Raw genomic sequence first — 20,685 nt, 5'->3', positions numbered from 1 at the left:
TATACGGTTTCATTCAGCTGGGCTAAGCTCTGGCTACGTAGAGCAATACCATGAGTCGGCTGGGCCTCTGGTGCTGTTGACTCGATTTCGACATATTAGGAGTTGTGCAATTCATCAGCGCCATCTCATCTCTTCATTTGTGGGGTGAGCAGGAGTCGACCTTCTGCTGTAACTATGCCCTTTGTCCCGCATCTTATGGAAGGCGTCTCTCTAGTCAAATCTCATCACCATTACTGCTCCTCTCAAACAGCTAGCGCGCATTTCATCGATAAAATTCGAAAACGCTTCCAGGACTACAGACTAGATCATGTATGGTATACCAGTGTCACAGTTTCAGGGCATCCGCATACTCATACCGGTTCATGCATTCTGGCTTAGCGAGCCGGATAAAGTGGAGCTTCCTGTCAAAGACATCAGACTTTCCTCGAAAAAAACAGAAGCATGTACAAAATCTGATTTGAACCCTCTTCCTTTCCCTCATAATGTTCGTAAACACAATTATGATTGTATCTATGAGTACTCATACCTATGATTGTTTTTGCGACTTTCTCTGGGTCTCAGGTTGGGGAACCCCCCGCACTCGGCTTTGCATCCGTGAGATATTACGTCAAGTTACGGTCTGAGCTGCCCGTATCTGTGCCACTGCCGCATCTCAATGTACTTTTCTGCGTTTGCTGCATTGCCTGTGCTTCTTCATCCATTCTGTCTATGGTAAACTCGTCAAGATGTCAACACCAATGGAAATAGAAAACCATGACTGGCTCCCCACTGCAGGCGGGGAAGAGGGTAAATCCAAGGAGATCCCTTCCAATCTTGCTCCACCGCAAGAGGGATCTCGCCGTCGAGCCGACACTATGTCTTCTGTTAGATCTTATATGGGCCTTAAACCGGAAGCACCAATCGATGAGGAGCATGAGCATCTTGAGCATCACGAGTTGTTGTGGAGTCGGACTCGACTAGCCCTTAGAGAACCCTTTGCCGAGTTCTTTGGGACATTCATCATGGTGCTCTTTGGGGATGGCTCCGTGGCTCAAGTGCTGTTGAGCGCCAGTAATACTACCAGTACCATAGCACCAGGGGGAAATGGCTATGGGAGTTATCAGTCAATATCTTGGGGGTGAGAGTCGAATTTCATGTCGTTCGTGTTGTACAGAGATAGCTGCTAACCCATAATTTCAGATGGGGCATAGGGGTAATGCTAGGCATTTATGTTGCAGGTAAAGATCCTATTTGAAACGGGCGAGATCTCTTTTGATGAGCCTACAGGTGATTCCGGAGGTTTCTTGAATCCTGCAATCACTTTTTGCTTTTGTCTTTACCGCGGCCTCCCCTGGCGCCGGTTCCCTATTTATTTCCTTGCTCAGTTCCTAGGCGGATTCGTTGGTGCAGGGGTCATCTACGCAAATTATATTAACGCTATCAACAACTACGAAGGCCATAACATTAGGACCGTTCCACCCTCCAAGACTGCCACTGGTGAGACAACCCCACGATTGTCCAAACACTGCCGAAATATGGCTTGGCTGATATCCCATGAAGGCGGGGTGTTCTGTACATACCCTCAGGCTTTCCTAACGAAGACAAGCCAATTTTTCTCGGAATTTATTACGGCTACCATTCTTATGTTTGTCATCTTTGCCCTCAAGGATGAATCGAACCGCGGAGCGATGGGCAAGACCGGAGCTGGTCCATTCTTTCCCCTTGCCTTATTTTTCTTGATCTTTGGTCTGGGTGCATGTTTTGGCTTCGAGACCGGCTATGCCATCAATCTAGCACGTGATTTTGGCCCCCGATTGATGTCTTATGCCGTTGGTTATGGTCACGAGGTTTGGTCCGCGGGAGGATATTACTTCTGGAGTAAGTGTATTTCGGAAAGTTTCTCCCTAAAGGGTATCAAGACTTGGGTTGCTGGACACATTCTGGTGGGGTTAGAGCTGTTCCCACTTCTTCAACCCGAACATCTTTTGATTTTAAGCATGATTGCAGAAGAAATGCTGACTGCAATACTGTCGCAGTTCCCGTACGTACACTTCGTAGAAGACCTTCCTCTTTGGTACTGAAATTGAGTCGCAAGTCATGTTTAGGGAGCCAATGGACGTGCTCTGCTCCCGAGACCTGTCTTGCAACTCAATCATCTGCCTTGAAGTAGCAATGCTGATCCCGAAACGTGCGTAGATGGTCGCCTCGTTCCTCGGTTGCACGTTCGGTGGATTCCTCTACGATTTATTCATTTACACCGGACCGGAAAGCCCCATCAATACCCCGTGGATGGGGCTCAAGCAATTGACTCAGCCACAGAATTTGATCAGACAGAAAGAGAAGTCCGCCGTATAATCATCAGATGTACACTTTGTCACCACGCCGGCTGGCTAGTGTGCCGGAAAGCGTTCCCTGTCCAGCAGCAGCAACTATACCCCTGCATTCCAGATTTGGGGTAGCCTATCTGACCGAGGTGATAAGAACTTGTACACTGGGAATATTGTCTGAGCCGAGCACTGCGTTGGAGGGAACTTGGAAAACTGTACACGGGTCTGATTGTAGAGTAAGGAATTTTGTGTGTGTGTGTGTGTGTGGGGGGGGGAGGGAATTCTGGGTTCTATTTTCTACCGCAGGTTTGTCGTCAGCGGCTGTATATAAATAGTGTGATCCAGAGGTCTGGGCCGCAGTGGTGGCAGTGGTGGAGAAGCGACAAGACCGACGGAGACCGATAGAGAAGGGTAGGGTAGGGTAGGGTAGTTCATTAAATAATGATAGAGTACTTTAGAGTATTATTGGGAAAGAAGTGTAAATAGAGTAATAAGACCGAGCATAGGTAGAAGAGTGCAAGCGAACCCCACGACCGCTGCAGGAGATGCATATTAATGTATCAAGGAAGGAGATAGACGTTGGATTGGTCCGGGAGGCCAAAGGATGTCTCAATTGGCAGTTGCAAGCAATTATTATTATTGGGGACACCAATTGAAATCCAAGGCACTACTTTAGTCAAAACCTTAATTGGAAGCCATGGTCCCATGGAGCCAAGAAGATGGGCTTTGCCGAACAACCTTATATCCGCCAATTCTCCAATCGAGCCAATTTATTAGTGAAGGGACAATTTGTCTATCAAAACAAAATCTTGCTGTGCCCGCAAATACAAAATCATTAAAAATCAATAAAATGATGATAATAATAACAAGAACAATAGTTGCAGAAAGTGAGTCGTCAACATCCATCATTTCATCGTGTCATTATTCTTGGCAAACATGGAAACAGCTGACGTACCATCCAGACCTGCTCAAACAGGGGCAAAGCAGCCCTACCTGAACATATTTCCCTCTTTCTCTTTCATCCACACCATCCAAACTTTTCTTGCCTTTGCTTCATTCATGTACAAGATACAGCACTCTGCCTCGTGTGGAAACTTGCGGGCCCGCGAGGCACAGACCTATGAAGAATATCGAAATAAACAACTTTCACCATCCTGACCATCGCGTTGGATTACGGCAGCAATCCTAGAACTGGATAGGATGTCCAATGGCTCTACCCTTCCTGGCACCCTCTCGACACCCGCCCAAGCGTATCCTTCGCTTCAAGTCTCCGGCCAAGATGACACCACTGCCACAATTCCTCGGTCTGCCAGCTATACCCAGCTTCCTGCAGATGCCAAGGTAGACGCGACACCCGAGAGAAAGTCCAGTCTTTCACGAAGTTTCTCCGAGAACGTCTTGGTAAACATACAAGGGAATGTATCAAGTCAAAGCTCAGCAAAGAAGAGGTCAGAAGACGCTTCCAAGGCACGGAGGGGATCCTTGAGACGGCTAGGCTCAAGCAAACGGCAGAAGGATTCCGACACTCAATTTACTATATCTAAGTTCACCATTGGGCCTGACCCGTCTTCGGAAGACCTTGCAGAGGAATCGAAGGTTTGCAAGGACGGCACCACTCAAGGCACCGAGCGTAAGGCGCCTTCGGTCGCCGGATCGATCTCAAGCCTCGCTCGAAAGTCATGGATCAGTAAATCACGATCGCCTTCGCCCTCTCCAACCAAATCACGGCTCCGCAAGGAAACGGGGCCTGCAGCCGAATCAACACATCAAATCAATGGCTCGAGTCCTGCGGTTGATGTGAAGACATCTTCCTTGTCTGCTGCCGAAGTAAAGGATGACGCTCCAAACCTCCCTTCAAACATTCATGCTAAGCGAAGTCTGTCGCGGCGTAACAGCGTGCTCACGAGGTCAAGAAGACCGCTTAGCTCACTCTTGAGCAAAGCTTCCCCTTCCGAAATTCCTTCGGTGCCTCCCATTCCCAAGTCGTATTCAACGGACAGACTGCCATTATCCAGCAAACAGTCGACGTCGAGCAAAACTCCTACTGTCCCGAGTTCATGGTCTTCCGAACGATTGCAGGGGTTGCCAGCAGAAACGCCGCGAAGGAAGGATGAGCTCTGGAGTGTGTTTCGAACTCTTGACGGAGAATACCAAAAGTGTGTTTATTGAGAATACTGAGTCTCCAGGGTGATCTACTGACTTCGTGCCTAGATTTCAATCTCGACCGAGTACTATGAAGACCGGTATTGTTCGGTCGGTCCTTCTGCCGTTCTTGAGGAATCATGCCGAACACCCTTCAAGTTCATCATTGAGGCCAGAAGATCTTGACCGTCGTACTTTCATCCTCAACAAATGGTGGACAGGCTTGTTGGAGATGCTGAATGGCAGACATGGCGAGTCAGTCTCTGGCAACGATAGACCTGCGATTTTGGAGGCTGTCACAGCACTTATGGCCAGACCAGAGTGGACTCTCCCACTTTCTTCTATCGCCACCAGACCAACCAGGACGACTCGTACTTCATTGAAGTCTCAGTCTACAACTTCTTTGGGGTCAAATATATCGGACTTTTTGGCTGACTCTGTGCACCACAACGTGAGGAATACGTTTACACAGAACCTGCTGGCTCAGATGGCATATGTAGTTGATAAGATGTCTACTCGCAATGTAGCCGCGAGTGTTGTGACCTTCTGTGGCAAGGCTACAGCTTACGCTTTTTTCTACTGTGAAGGTATCGCCGAGATATTGGTGAGACTGTGGGCAATACCTTCAGAAACACTGCGACGCGTGCTAGCCAAGGGTAGCACACAAAAGCAGCCCGAAATAGATTCTGTATCCCACAGAGTCTGTACTGCGTATCCACAATGTCTGCATTCACTAAAATTGAAGGCTCTCCGACCCATGATGAAGTATCTGCGCAGCAAGCCCCAGTCTCCATTGCCGATTGCTACTACTCTCATTCCGTGGCACGGTCCATGGGTCAGTAGATGGGCTGGCAAAGATACCGACCTTTTCTTCGTATTCACCAAATTTTATACAGATCTAGCCTGTCGTTTCCTCCCAGACCACCCGTCTCCAGAGGAAAGAATGGCCGCGCCTGCGTGGGTTTTGGTCCAGGCACAGATCCTTACAATCTTGGATGCTACTATGCAACAAATGAATAGTCAAACTTCTATCAGCCCAGCTGGTCCGTCCGTTACTTTCGACGATTTGCTCGGAGAGGCAGACGCCAACGCCACGATGCTGCCGGTTCCCGCTCATGGCCTTGTTCGAACAATGGGTGAAAATCGCTTGATCATGCTTCTGAGGGAATGTTTATCAAGCTCAACCATCATAGCAGCCAAGTCTCGTTCCATCTTTGCACAGGCTTTCAGCAGCCTACTCGAAGTCGCCGCTCGACGGACTTCTATGTACGATCACAACGCGTGCTTTACCCTTTGCGATTTTCTTGAGGAAGCCATACTCATTTTGCTACGATACCAGCAAGAGACGGATGCTGCAATTGCCGTTGTTAACTGGTCTTTCTGGCTCGACGTATGCAGGCACATGCTGCAAAGCCAGAACAGCATGACTGAAGTCCGACTTTGTGCTTTTCTCTACAGTATGTGGTCAGCAATCACGAGTGACGAGGCTAGGAGGCGCGAGGTATGTCTCGATTGGCTCTTAGCCGAGGACACCTTTCATGCAAATTTCAACCATTGGTGTCCAATGGTCAGAGCTTTTTACATGCGGCTCATTGTTTGGAAGATCGCAAGGCTGAATGTCAGCGGGTCTGATGTCAATATGTGAGTATTGGTCAAGCGGCTGCCTTTTCTCCCGAACTAAACATATTGCAGAGCCATACTGGGGGCCTTGGACCACCGCCTGCGTCAAGTCTATCGCATCTTTCTCTACATCCAAGAGAACGCCCGAAGAAAACATCTCGCAGCTCCTTCCACGGCACCATGCAGCCCAGCTCCAGGCCGATGCCTAGAGATCGTAAGAAATGACTCACAAATGGCTCCGGGTGGCTCGTTCCTCACATTCGATGCCATCTTATCATCTGCTTCGAGTACAAAGACTAGTCCTTACCAGAGCCACAACGCACAAGAACTAGCTTCCCCCAGCAATGCAAGTCAGCCCTCCAAGGGTATTGAGGATACGAACAAGTCCCAAGACGGCGGTAAGAAACGATGGAGCCTATTCAAGAGCATCATCCCTTCCAGCTCGCCCAAGGACCGTCCGAAAACAAGCTCAGCGAAAAGCACGCTAGCTGCGTCACAAAGCTCGCCACCACCTCGTCACGGATCCGCCGAAGGTTCGGCATCAAAGACTGCGATGAATGGAACTGCAGGACCGGCACCCTCTTACCGAACACTGTCCTTCAAGATCTCCCTCGAATGGATAGATCAAGACATCAACAATCCTGCGGGTAGAGATCGACGGCTCTATCCGCCCAAGCTTCCCCTCCCAGCTCAACTCTCCCTACAGACTCGTCAATCCGAGGACACCCGGGACAACAGCCCCCTCGAGCCTTTGGGGGTGACGGCCGGACCGAGCAAGTATGCCGGGAGAGCACTTGCCGAGTGGGCTATCCTGATCACCGAATGCCAAAACTTCTTTGAGAGGCGCAAGGCTGAGGGGGTCCCTTCGTACCAGCTGGTAGAGACGCCGACACTCGGTGTTGATCCTTTCCGCAAGGTCCATGTGTGAGGAGGTGCGAGACTTGGGAACGTGAGGGAGTGCATCATTACTTTTGGAATGGCTCGTACAAGTGCTTTTTTAGGAAAGCGGAGCACGGCTTTTTTGATTCGGGCCAGTGACCCTTTTGGTTTCTCGGTTTACGCACAGCATTCTGATCGCATTTGGCCTTTTGGATATGTCACGCAGGAAATGACAGTGCGGCTGATGCATGCATGCGACGAGCAGCGTTTTCATTCTTTGGGATACCCATTGCATTATTGTTTTGCATAGACGATCACTCATTTCGGGGTTGGGGATAGCGCCGCTGGACGGCATTACTTGTGACGCACTCGTCTACGCAAAAGCCATGCCCGTGATCGAACAGCCCGTTCCCAATGATATCAACTGCCCAAGCGCCCGCTTCAAGGCAGCTAGCTGTAAGAGTACATGCCCATGTCCACCCGTATGCCAGTACAAGTCCATTCCGCTTCACGGTTCACCAGCTTTTGACCCATGCCGACGGGTCGAACATCGACCCTTTTGCACAGAGCCCAATGATGACAAGCCGGCCGATGGATTACGTGCCAACGCCTGAGCGAGCACCGAAAGGAAAGAAACCCTGGAGGAAACGCGCCGCGAAGAGGTATCGATATCCTGAGCCAACATGCCACATGCACATATGCTATGACACCCGCAATGCAAAATACCCTTTTCCCCAGGCCGTGTACGTGGATGTCGCAAGAAAAGTGTAGCGATCAAGGTGATCGGAAACCAACGCTGGCTCGCTGGCTCGCTCAGCCCCAAACAGAGGCCTGCAGGGACTTGTTGTTGGTATTGCCCCAAACGCCGCTGCCAGTGCCCCACGCCATGCCAGCGTCCTTGTTGCCGCTCGACGTCGGGTTCGAAGCCGCGGATGTGGATCGCTCGTTTCCGTTATTAGATATAGGATTGAGATTGTCATGGTTCTGCGCGAAGCCGAAGCCCAATGGAGAAGGAGAGGGGGTGGTTGAACGCTTGTTGTTGAGGCTTGGGTTGATCGCTTGGCTTTGAGAGGGACGAGTACCGATAGGTGCTACACCGCTGGGGGCTGAGCTTTTGGCTTGACGGGGAGGGGAGCCGCCGGGGGAGGAGGTGGAGGTTCGGCTCGACTGCTGGGCGGCGCTTTCGAAGAGGCTAAAGCTCTGGCTTGGAGGGTTGGATGCTGGGGAGGATGTGCTGTCGCCGCGAGAGCGTTGCTGTTGCTGAGGCTTTGGAGATGGGCCGGTTGCTGCAGCTTGTTGACTCTGATCGTTGGCGTTCAATTGGCCCCCGGCTTCAGCGATCGCAGATTGTGCCTGGTTTTGGCCCATGGTGTACGAGTCATATGTGCGAGGCGACGGTCCGCGGCCACCAGCACTTGTGTTGCCTGATGTTGGATTGGATGGACGAGGCGTGTGGCTCTCGTCGCCAAAGCTGCCGCCTTCGAGATACTGGTTGTTCTCGTTGCCGTATAGAGCACGATGCTGACGGGCGATGAGTTCCCGGCGATCCTCCTCGTTCATGGTATTGGGGCTGATTGCGCGGTCGGATTTGCCCTGCGTGGAGACATCTACCACAATATCTGATCATCAGCAAAAGCTACACTGCAGCATGGAACAATTAAGCCTACTTCTGTTGTACTGCTGCTCCTGATGATAATTGCGTAGTTCGCGCTCACGTTGCGCGGCCATGCGGCGCTTGGCTTGCAGCATCTGCTCTGCTTCATTTGGTCTTGGCTGGTGTCGCTGGTTTGCGTAGAAATTTTGAAGGTTCGAGCTAGACTGAGGGCGGATCTGATCGAAATCGCCGATAGAGTGGTGTCGCTGGGGGATTCCGCCCATACGAGGGTCTGTAACATGCGGTCAGAAAATCCGAGTCCATGGGGAATAATGCTTTACGCACCGAAATCGGAGAAGGCTCGTGGACCTCCCATCATGGGCATGGAGTCTCGTCTCGAGGGTGGGCTGAAGAGCTTTCCGCTCTTGCTGAGGTTGTCGAGGGCGCGATTGACTTCTGTAAGTACGTCAGTAACAGTCCAGAGCAAATTGTAGTCCATTTGGATGCTTGAGACTCAATTTCGCGCTTGCTAAAATAGCAGCGCACGAAGGCCCGCGCAGAATGAACAAGGTAGAATGCTCAGGGACATACCTTCTATTTGAATGTCGAATGCAGCCACATCCTCGTGTTGCAAGGCCGAACTCGTCCCTGTACATCCATGAGCTTCTGTCCGTGGACCGAGTGTTTATTCAAGAGGCCTACCTGCCCGCGAAGGAGGTGGAGGTTGCTCCCATGATGCTTGTTGTGCCGGTATTTGCCACGATTGCGCTTCGTAGTATGACATGTTGACCGTATATTGGAGCTCTGTTTTTACGAATGTCTCAGATCCGTAGGCGAGGAAGGATGGGACGGAGTGAAGACTATGAATGGAAGACAGACAGATTAGCACACGGACGATCAATGTTTCCAATTCGCTGGTTGAGCATTGATGTACATGTCTCGTTTTGCTCCCACCAACATAACGCTGGAAAGCCGTTTAAATTTTTTTTCTTCTCCTTCGGGGTCTTGGCAAACATTGATACTTACAGAAGAGAGAAGAGTCCTGGTGGTGCCTATTCCCTTCAGATACCGCACGCAGACAATAATGAGACAGGTGGCATCCAGTGCAAGAGGAAGGGAAAAAAAGAAGGAATCAAAAAAAGGTACGGAAGAGAAAAACATTTACATGAGGGAAGATTGATTTTCTGGGACCGTTAGGAAGTTAAATTGCAGCACGCTTGTCTCCGGTGGGGTTGGATTTTGCCTTTTTTACTTTTTGGCAAATTGATAGGGAGAGTAAAGTATTCAAGGGTGGGCAGGCAGAGTAGGTAGCGGTAGGGGAGGGGGGAGTACTTCATATCTTGCTCTTTCTCATTTCCTTGAAGATAGTGATATAGTGATATAACGGTTGGCTCACTTCATCACGTCATGAATTGTTGATTGCGCTCCATGGAAAGAATTGCCATGTGCTGTTTGTCCTGTGGCTGCGTGCTTAAGAGAAATGGCTGCGTGCTTGAGAGCTATCTCGAGCGTCTTATCACATACACATTCACATTCACATTCATATCCACTTAATCCCCCCCTTTTGTTAGAGTAGACCTTGGTCAAAGGGTGACCCCCCCACCACACCCGTTTCACATAAACATTCGGGCCTTACTCTAATCATAACAACACCTTATTTCCATGTGACTGTGAGCTACCCGTACTGAGTACCACGAATCTGATTCGACCACGCGGCTATGAAACGATGGAAACCGCAACATGATGACCCATATGCGCCTTGTGCATGTGCAAAGTGTGGCACGCTGGTGGCTGGAGAGATGGCCCTGCTTCAAGCTTCTACTTGGGAAGGCATCGTGCTTCCAGCCAAAGAGTCAACCCGTCAGGCATCTCCCACCAAATTTAATATTCTTGAGCGCTGCTCTCCTTAAATGTGGGTACATTCATCGTTAACAATCCGAAATAATGTATCTCGCCATGGATGTAGTTCCAACATGGCAATTGACAGGAAAGTTTCTCCTTCTCGTTGTCAGGACAAGCAACGAGTTGGGAAGCATAGAATAATCACAACCTCACAGCTGCCGTTGTCTCTGGCAACTTATCGTCGAAGAAGTTATCTTTACTTGAAAGCACAAAATAATTTGTGTGCTCCTCTCGTAAGGTAACGGGTCCGGCCACACGAGAAAAGAGTCGTGGCCGGTAGCCTTCACTGACCTTGTGTTACTTCATCGGAGTTGAGAATCCACAACTGCTGTTACTCAATGCCACTCGGTGTAGAGAGGAAGCACATCAGCGTGTAGGTGATTGCAACGAAAGCTTTAGTGAGACCAGAGCTCAGTCAAGTGTCTACTACGAACGACAGGTCTCGCGATACGATTTGCAAGATTGGATCCTGCAATTGAAGATGACGTTATCCCCCACTATAAGAGATAGAAGCCCCGCAAGCTACACATCAACTATACAACTATCAATCACCCCAAGTCGGAAACTACACCAGTCACAATCAGCCCATCAACGGTACTAGCACATCAAAAGTCACAATGGTCAAAGCAGGTACGCTTGCCTTGAGAGCCTTCCATCTACCTCACTTCATGCGTTTGAGCAAGTTTGAGCCGCTGCGCTTGTCATCCCACCAGTCATACCCTTCTAATACCATCCGTACCATCAAAACACCTGCATCACCTTCAATCTTGCATCATCTCCTATCCTCTCAAGATCTACCAACCCTTTCAACTTATTCCGCCACGTCCGGCGCGCTTTCCCCTCCCCTTTCTCACTCACTCCGCTCCTCCGCAAATCCCAGCTAACCACCATCTCCCCACGCAGTCGCAGTCCTCCGCGGTGACTCCAAGGTCGGCGGCACCGTCACCTTCGAGCAATCGTCCGAGTCCTCCCCGACGACCATCTCCTACGACATCAGCGGCCACGACGCCTCGGCCGAGCGCGGCATGCACATCCACCAATTCGGTGACAACACCAACGGCTGCACAAGCGCTGGACCCCACTGTAACTACCATCCCCCCCATCCCCCTTTTCGATCCATGAACGCCTCACTAACCTCACCCCCCTCTTTTTCCCTCCCCAGTCAACCCGTTCTCCAAAACCCACGGCGCCCCCTCCGACAGCGAACGCCACGTCGGCGACCTCGGCAACTTCAAAACCGACGGCCAGGGCAACGCCAAGGGGTCCGTCACGGACGAGCTGATCAAGCTGATCGGACCGGAGAGCGTCCTGGGCCGGACGATCGTCGTGCATGCCGGCACGGATGACCTGGGCAAGGGCGGACACGAGCAGAGTAAGGCTACGGGCAACGCGGGTGCCCGTCCCGCTTGCGGTGTCATTGGCATTGCGCAGTAGATAGGGCAGTGCGCTGAGAAGGGTGGGATGGGGGATGAGAGGTGGTGATGCATGATGCATGATGGGGGATGAGGGCTGTGTAGACGACGAGGACAAAAAGCTTCGCAAGTATGGGAAAAGGTCTTGAACGACATCTGCATTGCTTGAATATCATTTCCAACCCTGGCTACTCTCTCTCCCTCCCCCAATCCGCCCGGTTCCCCAACTGCAACCCCGAAGCCACTTCCCCATGTCGGGCTCCTAGTCCTCCGTCAAGTCCCCATACTCCCAGATACCCAGCCTCTCCCCCTTCGCCTCCTCCTCCTTCACCATCAGCCCTTCCACAATCTTCCCTCTCGCCTTCTCCCAGCCCTTCAACTTCCTCGACACCATCGCCGCCCCCTCCGCCACGACCTCCGCGTTCACGCTCGCCTCCTCCCCGCCCTCCGACTCGGCGTCGAACAGCGTGGTCCACAGCGTGCCATCCTTCTCCTCAAAGTCCACGCTGGCCACGAGCTGTTTCTCACCAGTGACCTGCTGCAGGAACTTGACCGCGTCGGCCATGTACTCTGCGCTCGTCGGGAACTGCAGGAACGATAAGGCCGCATCCAACGCTTGGGCCTTGAGTTTGCCGAGGGAGAATTGCGGTTGGCTCATCGGTCTCAACTCGCTCCACGGCAGGGTCTCGCTGTTGCCGTAGTCGAGGAAGATGACATCCGCCTTTTTGGCCTCGCGGTCATTCCGTCTGATGCGTGCACGGTACCATTCGCCGTCTTCGGAAAACCGTGCCGCTACGAGGTCGCCCGCTTTGGGTGGATTTGGGAGGGACTTCTCGGAGGAGGGAGGCGAGCGATGATAGTTAGCAAAGGTAGCCATGAGGCCCGTGAGTGCGGCGGATGTCGTTGGTCCGATGAGTTGAAGCTTTAGGTGGGCGGTTGTGGGGTCGATATGAGTGACAACGACATCACGGTAGTCTTTCTTGACCGGTGCGGAAGATTCGATGTGGCCATTGGTAGTAGCTCCATTGAGATTGGGGTCATCTACCGCGTCTTCGATAGACGGGTCGTAGTCCTTCCATAGACCCTTCTTAGCCGCTTTTGCTTTCTCTTCGGCTGCGAAGAGCTCGCTGCCATGCTCAGACTGCTCGGCAGAGTATGTGTGAACAGTAGCGAAACCTTCTTCGAGAAGGAGCTTGGCGAAGTTTTCACGGTTTATGTAAAGAGTGCCGACGAAAGCACCTATTTTGTCTGTAGCCTCGACATCAATCTCGACGTCTCGTTGAAGGCAACGTCGATTGGCAAAGTCATGAGCCTCCTGTCCGAATGGTTCGGATTTTTCGTTTGCATTGCGGGCTGAACGCGGAGCTCGAATGCCAGAGAGTACGAATGTGAGTTTGGCGTTTTCTCGAGGAACGAGTATTGTGAATCTAGAGCCGCCTTTGACGAAATCGACAATTGCTGGGATTTTCTTCTGGCGTTGGAGGACCGACGATTGAATTTTCGCTTTTTGCAGGCTTTCTGAGTAGTCTTGATACGCTTTGGCGGCAGGAGGTCTCGGGGACCACATTCCTTTCTCTCCTTTTTGGGCAGCTTCTTCTGCGGTCAGAAGCTCGTCATAAGCTGGGCTTCGATCCTCTTTATAACACGTTAGCAAACGTGTTAGGAACGCATAGCACAATGCTTACCATCGTCTCGTCGATGCCGGATCACAGAAGCATAGCCAGCTTCGACCAGCTGTAAAGCCATATTTCTATTGTTGATCATGATAGTGACTACATCTCGCTCTTCGAAGCCCTCGGTTGCGGCCTTCTGGCCATCGACGGTGACACGCACGTGTTTGCCAATCAGCTTTTTCCTCAAGAACTCTTTGGCCTCCGCTTGGAAGGGTGCTTGCTTCGCATCTGTAGGCTTCGGTTGCCGAATGCTACTTAAGCTTACTCGCTTTTCGTCCCCCGATTTGTCTCTTAAGTAGACAGTATCCGCTGTTTGTATGCGGGTAACCGTAGCGTCCGCTTCACTGGCTCCCTGCATACTGTTGGCAAGTCCTTGGAAAAGCCCAATCCTCTTGTCTTTTGCTTGCTTCTCAGCCTGCCGAAGGACAGACATTTGGCCGCCAAGCATTGTTGAATGGAAGTCGGTGCAACGTGCTAATCCAGCCTCGAGCAGAAATTTGGCGATGCTGCCGTTTGGGTGCTTCACTGTGCAGACCAGTGTGCCTTGTGGGCTCAATCCTAGAACATCGACCTGTACGGTCCTCTGTAGTAGTCTTGACTCGACAAATTCATGTGCCTCTGGACCAAAAGGTTCGGCTACTTGTTCTTTGCCATCAGATGGGTTTGTTCGCTTAGTCGCTGGTGCTCTTATACCGGCCACGAGCACCATTGTCTGGACATGCTTTTTAGAAGACAAGCATAGCCGCACAATCATTCGATCGCCAGTCAAGACACGTTCAACGATGCCCTCTATTGGCTTGTCTTTGTATTGCTCAACAAAGCCTTTCGGGTCGGCAATCTCATTGGCGTTCTCTACATTCCCTCCAGCGGACGCCCAAATCCCTTTCGAACTAGCCTTAGCGCTCGCTTCGGCAAGCTCCAGCTTCTCGAGGAGAGCCTTGGAGGCTTCAGATTCATCTTTGCGACCAGCATCCTCCCTCAGCTTCACCCATCCTTCTGCGGCTGCTGCATCAGGCAACGACTGTCCGGTCTGGAGGTAGACGGTACCGTAATCCCGCTTGGCTCCTGTTGGGATGCTATAGAGGATAGTGAATTGTATGACTTTACCTACCGTCATGCGACGGAGGTAGTCTCTGGAGTGAAATGCAAACGGCTGCAGCAAAATTCAACGGCTGCTACACCATGACACCACATTTGCCTTACCTCATCTCCTTCTCTCTTAAGCCTTGGCGCGCTGACATATGCTAGACTCAGCGTTCTCTCCTGGGCAGGATTGTTGACGCTAGCTAATATAAGAGTGTCCCCTGACAGTACACTCTTGACTTTTGCTTGGTTAATTGGCATGGCGACTTTTTAAATATATCTGTGTGTGATACCCTAAAACTTTTCTTTGAAGGATGAATGAACTCGTGTACTGTCAGTGAATTAAGTTAGCTACTGGCTTAAATATTCTAGACACTCATAGCCTTAGAGCTCTTGAAAAGGAGTGAGAACGGTTCATTAGAAGGAAGGAATTTCATCTGCAAGAAAAGTCTGGTAAACATGATGAAAAGCAAATCAAATCTTTCGATATAAAAATGTTTGGGCTAATCTAGAGAGGCACGAGACACTTTGTACCTGGTGATTAACAGTGTATTATTTGTTCATACACTTACCAGACAATTCTGTGACCAATTCAACTCTAACGCTGCTTGTATCGGAATTCTGAGCTGAGTCTATGCAAAGTTGGTGTCCAACAAAGTTTCTTTCAAAGGCAATGTTGATGCAGCACAAGAAAAATCGACGACAAAACTTGTGCGGAATTATCCGTCAGCTGTGGCGTCGCAAAGCTTTGCGACGCCACGCTGCCACAGTGATTGACATATATGCAACTTCTACCATACCGTTGCTCCTTCCCATGCCAGTCGGAGCTTCTCCCCTCCTTGGCTTCTATCCGCTTAGATGTCTAATCTGTTGACATTCTTTGATCATGGTTGACCCTAACCCATGTGCAAGATATCAGCTCTGCTTTCTTTCTGTCAGTCATCCAGTCCATAAGTGCGTGCCGTTTGTGAAGGAAGTTGGAACCAGGCCAGCTCTGAGCTCTTCCTATCAGCCTCAACCACAATAGCGAGGCTTAGTGTTGAGCAAAGCTTGAAAGTTGCAGCTTCAGACCATGGACCGGAATGCCTATTACCACGTGAATTTTCTTATCGTACTGCGGGGTAATATGGGGAGTATTACATGGTGATCGTCTCATATTTCATGCCTGCGGGCATCTGTCTCTATTGCTTACTTTAATGCTTCGGTTTCTATCCTATTCATTACGCCAGCTCATCGGCTTTGTTCCCAATTGGAAAGTTCAAGATGACCGCCATAGAATCTCCCAAACCCGACATTAACGGAGACCCTCCGCCTCGCCGCTCCCTGATTGGGACGTACCCCAATCACTGGCTCCATTCATCATCACCACCAAGCTTCGACCTGACCCGTCCTTCACCTCCCGAATATGCTCTCCCATCCCCAAAAGACTCCATCTCCCTATCAACGACCACGACACCAATTGTCATCTCACCCTCAAAAACCGCACTCGTGATAATCGACATGCAGAACTTCTTTCTCTCTTTATATCTGGGTCGACCGGCTGATGGTGCTGGGAACAATGCAAAAAAGCGATTGCTTGACACTGCAATACCAGCCGCAAGGAAGGCGGGGATACAGATCATCTGGCTCAATTGGGGTCTAACTGACGAAGACATTGAAGATATGCCGCCAAGTACACGGAGGGCGTTTGGTTTCGAGGCTACTCTTGAAGGGCAGGGCAAAAACAAGTCCCTGCCGGCCATTGACGCTCATGGTGTAAATCAGGCCGCCGCGGACCATTTTATGCAAGACAAGAACGGGGTGCTGGAGGAGAAAGAATTGACCGAGAACGGGAAGCCGAAGAGGATATACAAGGGACTAGGTAGCGAGGTCGGCCCTGTGAGCATAGAAGATGGCAAAGTTGTAGACGCGGGAAGGCTTTTGATGAGAGACACGTGGAACGCAGCATTGCCACCGGCTTTGGATGCAGCCTACAAGGAAGGACAAGGGCTGAAGGAGAAACCCGATGTGTGGATCCACAAAAATCGAATGTCTGGCCTTTGGGGTTCTTCGACGCCGTGCACAGAGTTCCTCGAGCAAGCTGGCATTAGCACATTGGTATTTGCAGGGGTCAATACCGATCAATGCGTGGCAGGAAGCCTTCAGGATGCATTTACGAAAGGGTGGGATTGTATTCTTTTAAAGGACGCGTGCGGCACGACCAGCCCAGATTCTGCAAGGGAGTGTATAGAGTTCAACAGTGCGCGGACCTGGGGCTTTGTCACGGTTTGTAATGGTCTAGAGAAGGGCGTTCAGGCGATGTTGGAAGCCCAGTAGAAGGGCGATTGCAACAGGTCAATGATCCATTAGGAAATGGATAGAACTGCAGATGATATGGGGAGTGAGACCGAAAATCATAACCCTCTGCCTGGTCACTGTCAACAATGATATATGCCTCATTTCTACAGGGGGGGTATGACGGAATTGGCTCGGCAATATAATGTTCCGGCCCCAAAGGTTGAGTCTGAATGAGACTAATGCCTCATTAGACCCCTTAATTGCATCGTCATCCCTTTGGTATTAGACCGCATTTGGATGCCCGTAGTTTATCCGAATTTTAGCTCCGCCTTGATCCGATGTCATAGTTGCCTCTCAACAACTTTTCTTTTCACGCAGCTCATCTATTAACAACGTTCACCTTCACGAACAACAAGCCTAAAAAACAATACAGAATCATGACTAGCTCCCTTGAACAGTTGAAAGCCATTGGCACCACAGTCGTTTGTGACTCGGGCGACTTTGCTACCATTGGAAAGTACAAGCCACAGGATGCTACCACAAATCCTTCCCTCATCCTCGCTGCGTCCAAAAAGTCAGAATACGCCAAGCTGATGGATATTGCCGTCGAGTACGGCAAAGATCATGTCAGTGCCTACAATTTTGAAGCACCCTGGAGATACTGATTATGGCACGCACAGGGCAAAGATTTGGACGAAAAGATCGACTCGACGCTGGACCGCCTGCTTGTCGAATTCGGAAAGGAGATTCTACAGATTGTTCCCGGAAAGGTCTCTACTGAAGTCGACGCTCGCTTCTCTTTCGACATCGAAGGCTCGATCAAAAAGGCTCTTCACATCATCCAAGTATGTACCAATCCCTGCATCTACTTTCTTGTATACTGACGTTTTTTTAGCTCTACCAAGATATTGGCATCGACAAGTCGCGTGTCCTCATCAAGCTCGCTTCGACATGGGAAGGTGTCAAGGCAGCCCATATCTTGCAATCTGAGCACGGTGTGAACTGCAACCTGACCCTCATGTTCTCTCTGCCCCAGGCCATTGCCGCAGCCGAGGCTGGTGCTTTCCTCATCTCGCCTTTCGTTGGCCGTATCTTGGACTGGTACAAGGCAGCGAACAAGAAGGATTACACACCGCAGGAGGACCCTGGCGTCAAGAGTGTTCAGCAGATCTTCAATTACTACAAGAAGTTCGGGTACAAGACCATTGTGATGGGAGCTAGCTTCAGAAACGTTGGCGAAATCACAGAGCTCGCTGGATGTGATTACCTGACTATTTCGGTTCGTCTCTTGAAAACTCGAACAAAGGCTTTGTTACTGACATGGTTGCCCACAGCCCAATTATCTAGAGGACCTCTACAACTCGAAGGAGAAGATTCCTCAGAAGCTGATTGCCGAGGATGCCCACAGCCTCGACATTCAAAAGAAGGAGTACCTCAATGATGAGGCTAAGTTCCGATTTGACTTCAACGAGGAAGCGATGGCTGTGGAGAAGCTCCGAGAGGGTATTTCAAAGTTTGCTGCTGATGCTATCACGCTCAAAGGTATCCTCAAAGAGAAAATCGAGAAAGCTTAAGGTCGTCGAAAACGTGCAGCGAGTATGTAATTAGCCTGGTCTGCTTATGAAATGAGAACACGACCTACAGCAATGGGAGAGAACCTAATACTCAATTATAACTGTGATTGGCGGTTGGCAAGCACGAAAGTCGCAGTCTTTGAAGGTCTCTTCTAACTCCTACGAGCTTGAGGTAGTAAGTGTCCCAAGCAAATCGCTTAAACATATGCCAAATCAGCCCGAGCAATTGCAGAACAGAAAATGGGTCGGACAAGGGAGTATTCTGGGGATTTGTGACACTACTCTAACAAATGTCTCTTTTGCTGGCACAACCGCTCCGACGTTTGTTGGGCTTCCAACCCACTTTCTCTTTCGGCACACCTGCCTTCAATCCATCGAGACTTCAACCCCTATCGCCCCTCTTCGGCGCCAATACCAGCTCCAAGTCCAAGGAAGGACGACAGCATAAAATCATGAGTAATCCCTTCTGGAGCTCGCTGCTTTTGTCGAATTCGCAATCTCCAACCTTACAATCTAGCTCATGGCCCTACCACTTGCAGGACTTGCAGGAAAGACCGCCATAATAACAGGCGCGGGATCAGGTACGTCTCCTGCACACGCTTCTCTACTGCTTCCAATAGCTTCAAACATTCTAAAGAATAATCTAGGAATCAACCTCTCCTTCGCCCGTGCTCTCCTCACCAAACGCTGCAATGTCGTCTTCGCAGACCTAGCCCTCCGCCCCGAAGCTCAAGAGCTTGTATCCAATCATGCCAATCGGTCGCAGTCCCCCGCCAAAGCAGTCTTCCAAAAGACAGACGTCCGAGACTGGCAACAGCTAGAGCGTATGTTTCATGTTGCAAGCAAAGAGTTTGGAGGTGCGGATATTGTCTGTCCAGGTGCTGGCGTCTATGAGCCTGTGCGTACCACTAAGCCTCTATTGGCTTTGAACTCGACAATTGACGTTCCCGTAGCCCTTCTCTAACTTCTGGCATCCACCGGGGAAACCTCCTTCCGAAGACGATCCGACATCAAACCGCTACGCCATCCTCGACATCAACCTCACCCATCCAATCCGCACAACCCAGCTCGCCATCTCCCACTTCCTCTCGTCCTCCTCCTCCTCCTCCTCTTCCAACAAAGAGAAGTCCTCTCCGAAATCAATCGTCCACATCTCCAGCATAGCAGGCCAAGTGACTCCACTCCCTGGCCCAATCTACAATGCGACAAAGCACGGCATCAACGGCTTCGTCCGCTCGCTCGCACCCCTCGACTCTCGACTCGGAATCAGAGTAACTGGCGTCGCCCCAGGCGTAATCAAGACGCCATTGTGGACCGAAGCGCCGGAGAAACTCAAGTTAATCGCTGATGACGATGCGTGGGTGACACCCGAGTTCGTAGCGGACGTTATGGTCTCGCTCGTTGAGAATCAGACTGTCCGTGTGTCGGCCGGCTTGGGCGCCACGGGGAGTCGATTGAGCAGTGGCGATGCTAGGGAGGGTACGAAAGAGGTGGCCGTCGAGGGAGGTATGATCCTGGAGGTTGCAAAGGGGAGGGTGAGGGTTGTGGAGCAGTTCAATGATGTGGGGCCTAGTGGGGAGGGCAATACCGTGGGGAATATGAGGGTTGCGGAAGAGGAGATCTTGGAGAGGCTGGCGGGTGGTGGGTGGGGTGTTGATTAGGAAGGAGGAAACACGGGGAGGTCGTCTCTTGCTTGGTAATTGGGGGAAACAGACCGTTCTAAATGGCATGGGAAGAGGGTGTGAGCCTATAAACAAGATTCGGAATGGCGAACAAGCATCTTCTCGACCTGACCATGAACCTAGGCACTGCGCTTGCGTGAATGAGTAACACAGCGAGCGTCGATGAACGTATAAGATTGCGAGAGCAAGCCTCGCTACAACCATCAAGCTTGACCAAGTACCCATCCCCCCAAGCCCATCAGGTCCCCAAACAAGCCCGATCAGACCACTCGCATCTGAGGCATCAAGCCCGTCACCATTCTGCCCAACAGCCCCAGCGGGCCACCGTCCCAGCAAAGCCCATCGCGAGGGCAGCTGTTGGGATCGTCGAAGTGGACGAGAGTCGCCGTCCGTGCTTTCGTTCCCGGACAACCACGCCATTTCGCATCGCCACAGTATGAGTGGAAGAAAGAGTGTTGCGAGAGCAGCAGCGAGGGGAGGCGGGCCGGGGGGGTTTTCCGGATCCTGGACGTTGGCTCATGTTAGGTAGGATAGATAGGGC

General features: G+C 50.9%; 7 protein-coding genes across 7 annotated transcripts; 5 read left to right on the top strand and 2 right to left on the bottom strand.

The window, feature by feature from the left end:
* Positions 1–737: 737 nt before the first annotated feature.
* On the top strand, positions 738–2,334 carry HO133_009694 (uncharacterized protein; the record flags this gene model as incomplete). The annotated part of the gene is made up of 6 exons (XM_037300555.1): positions 738–1,117; positions 1,180–1,217; positions 1,267–1,476; positions 1,540–1,857; positions 2,016–2,053; positions 2,176–2,334. 6 exons carry the CDS (start codon positions 738–740, stop codon positions 2,332–2,334), a joined length of 1,143 nt encoding a protein of 380 aa, XP_037154403.1.
* Positions 2,335–3,506: 1,172 nt separating this feature from the next.
* HO133_009693 (uncharacterized protein) lies at positions 3,507–6,996 on the top strand (the record flags this gene model as incomplete). Its single annotated transcript, XM_037300554.1, has 3 exons — positions 3,507–4,462; positions 4,518–6,089; positions 6,141–6,996. 3 exons carry the CDS (start codon positions 3,507–3,509, stop codon positions 6,994–6,996), a joined length of 3,384 nt encoding a protein of 1,127 aa, XP_037154402.1.
* Positions 6,997–7,760: 764 nt separating this feature from the next.
* On the bottom strand, positions 7,761–9,325 carry HO133_009692 (uncharacterized protein; the record flags this gene model as incomplete). Its single annotated transcript, XM_037300553.1, has 5 exons — positions 7,761–8,554; positions 8,615–8,833; positions 8,887–8,997; positions 9,133–9,189; positions 9,244–9,325. The coding sequence occupies 5 exons, from the start codon at positions 9,323–9,325 to the stop codon at positions 7,761–7,763; spliced, it is 1,263 nt and encodes a 420-aa protein (XP_037154401.1).
* Positions 9,326–11,060: 1,735 nt separating this feature from the next.
* Positions 11,061–11,877, top strand: HO133_009691 (uncharacterized protein; the record flags this gene model as incomplete). The annotated part of the gene is made up of 3 exons (XM_037300552.1): positions 11,061–11,073; positions 11,347–11,526; positions 11,606–11,877. The coding sequence occupies 3 exons, from the start codon at positions 11,061–11,063 to the stop codon at positions 11,875–11,877; spliced, it is 465 nt and encodes a 154-aa protein (XP_037154400.1).
* Positions 11,878–12,117: 240 nt separating this feature from the next.
* HO133_009690 (uncharacterized protein) lies at positions 12,118–14,872 on the bottom strand (the record flags this gene model as incomplete). The annotated part of the gene is made up of 3 exons (XM_037300551.1): positions 12,118–13,490; positions 13,541–14,681; positions 14,732–14,872. The coding sequence occupies 3 exons, from the start codon at positions 14,870–14,872 to the stop codon at positions 12,118–12,120; spliced, it is 2,655 nt and encodes an 884-aa protein (XP_037154399.1).
* A 1,002-nt stretch (positions 14,873–15,874) lies between these two features.
* HO133_009689 (uncharacterized protein) lies at positions 15,875–18,462 on the top strand (the record flags this gene model as incomplete). Its single annotated transcript, XM_037300550.1, has 5 exons — positions 15,875–16,773; positions 17,322–17,514; positions 17,569–17,733; positions 17,784–18,167; positions 18,223–18,462. The coding sequence occupies 5 exons, from the start codon at positions 15,875–15,877 to the stop codon at positions 18,460–18,462; spliced, it is 1,881 nt and encodes a 626-aa protein (XP_037154398.1).
* Positions 18,463–18,982: 520 nt separating this feature from the next.
* Positions 18,983–20,123, top strand: HO133_009688 (uncharacterized protein; the record flags this gene model as incomplete). Its single annotated transcript, XM_037300549.1, has 3 exons — positions 18,983–19,043; positions 19,110–19,360; positions 19,416–20,123. 3 exons carry the CDS (start codon positions 18,983–18,985, stop codon positions 20,121–20,123), a joined length of 1,020 nt encoding a protein of 339 aa, XP_037154397.1.
* Between the last annotated feature and the right edge of the window lie 562 nt (positions 20,124–20,685).

The sequence above is a fragment of the Letharia lupina genome (assembly GCF_014066315.1).
Source record: "Letharia lupina isolate WasteWater1 chromosome Unknown contig_7, whole genome shotgun sequence".
NCBI classification, from domain to species: Eukaryota; Fungi; Ascomycota; class Lecanoromycetes; order Lecanorales; family Parmeliaceae; genus Letharia; species Letharia lupina.
This window is presented reverse-complemented; position numbering and strand designations above follow the sequence as displayed.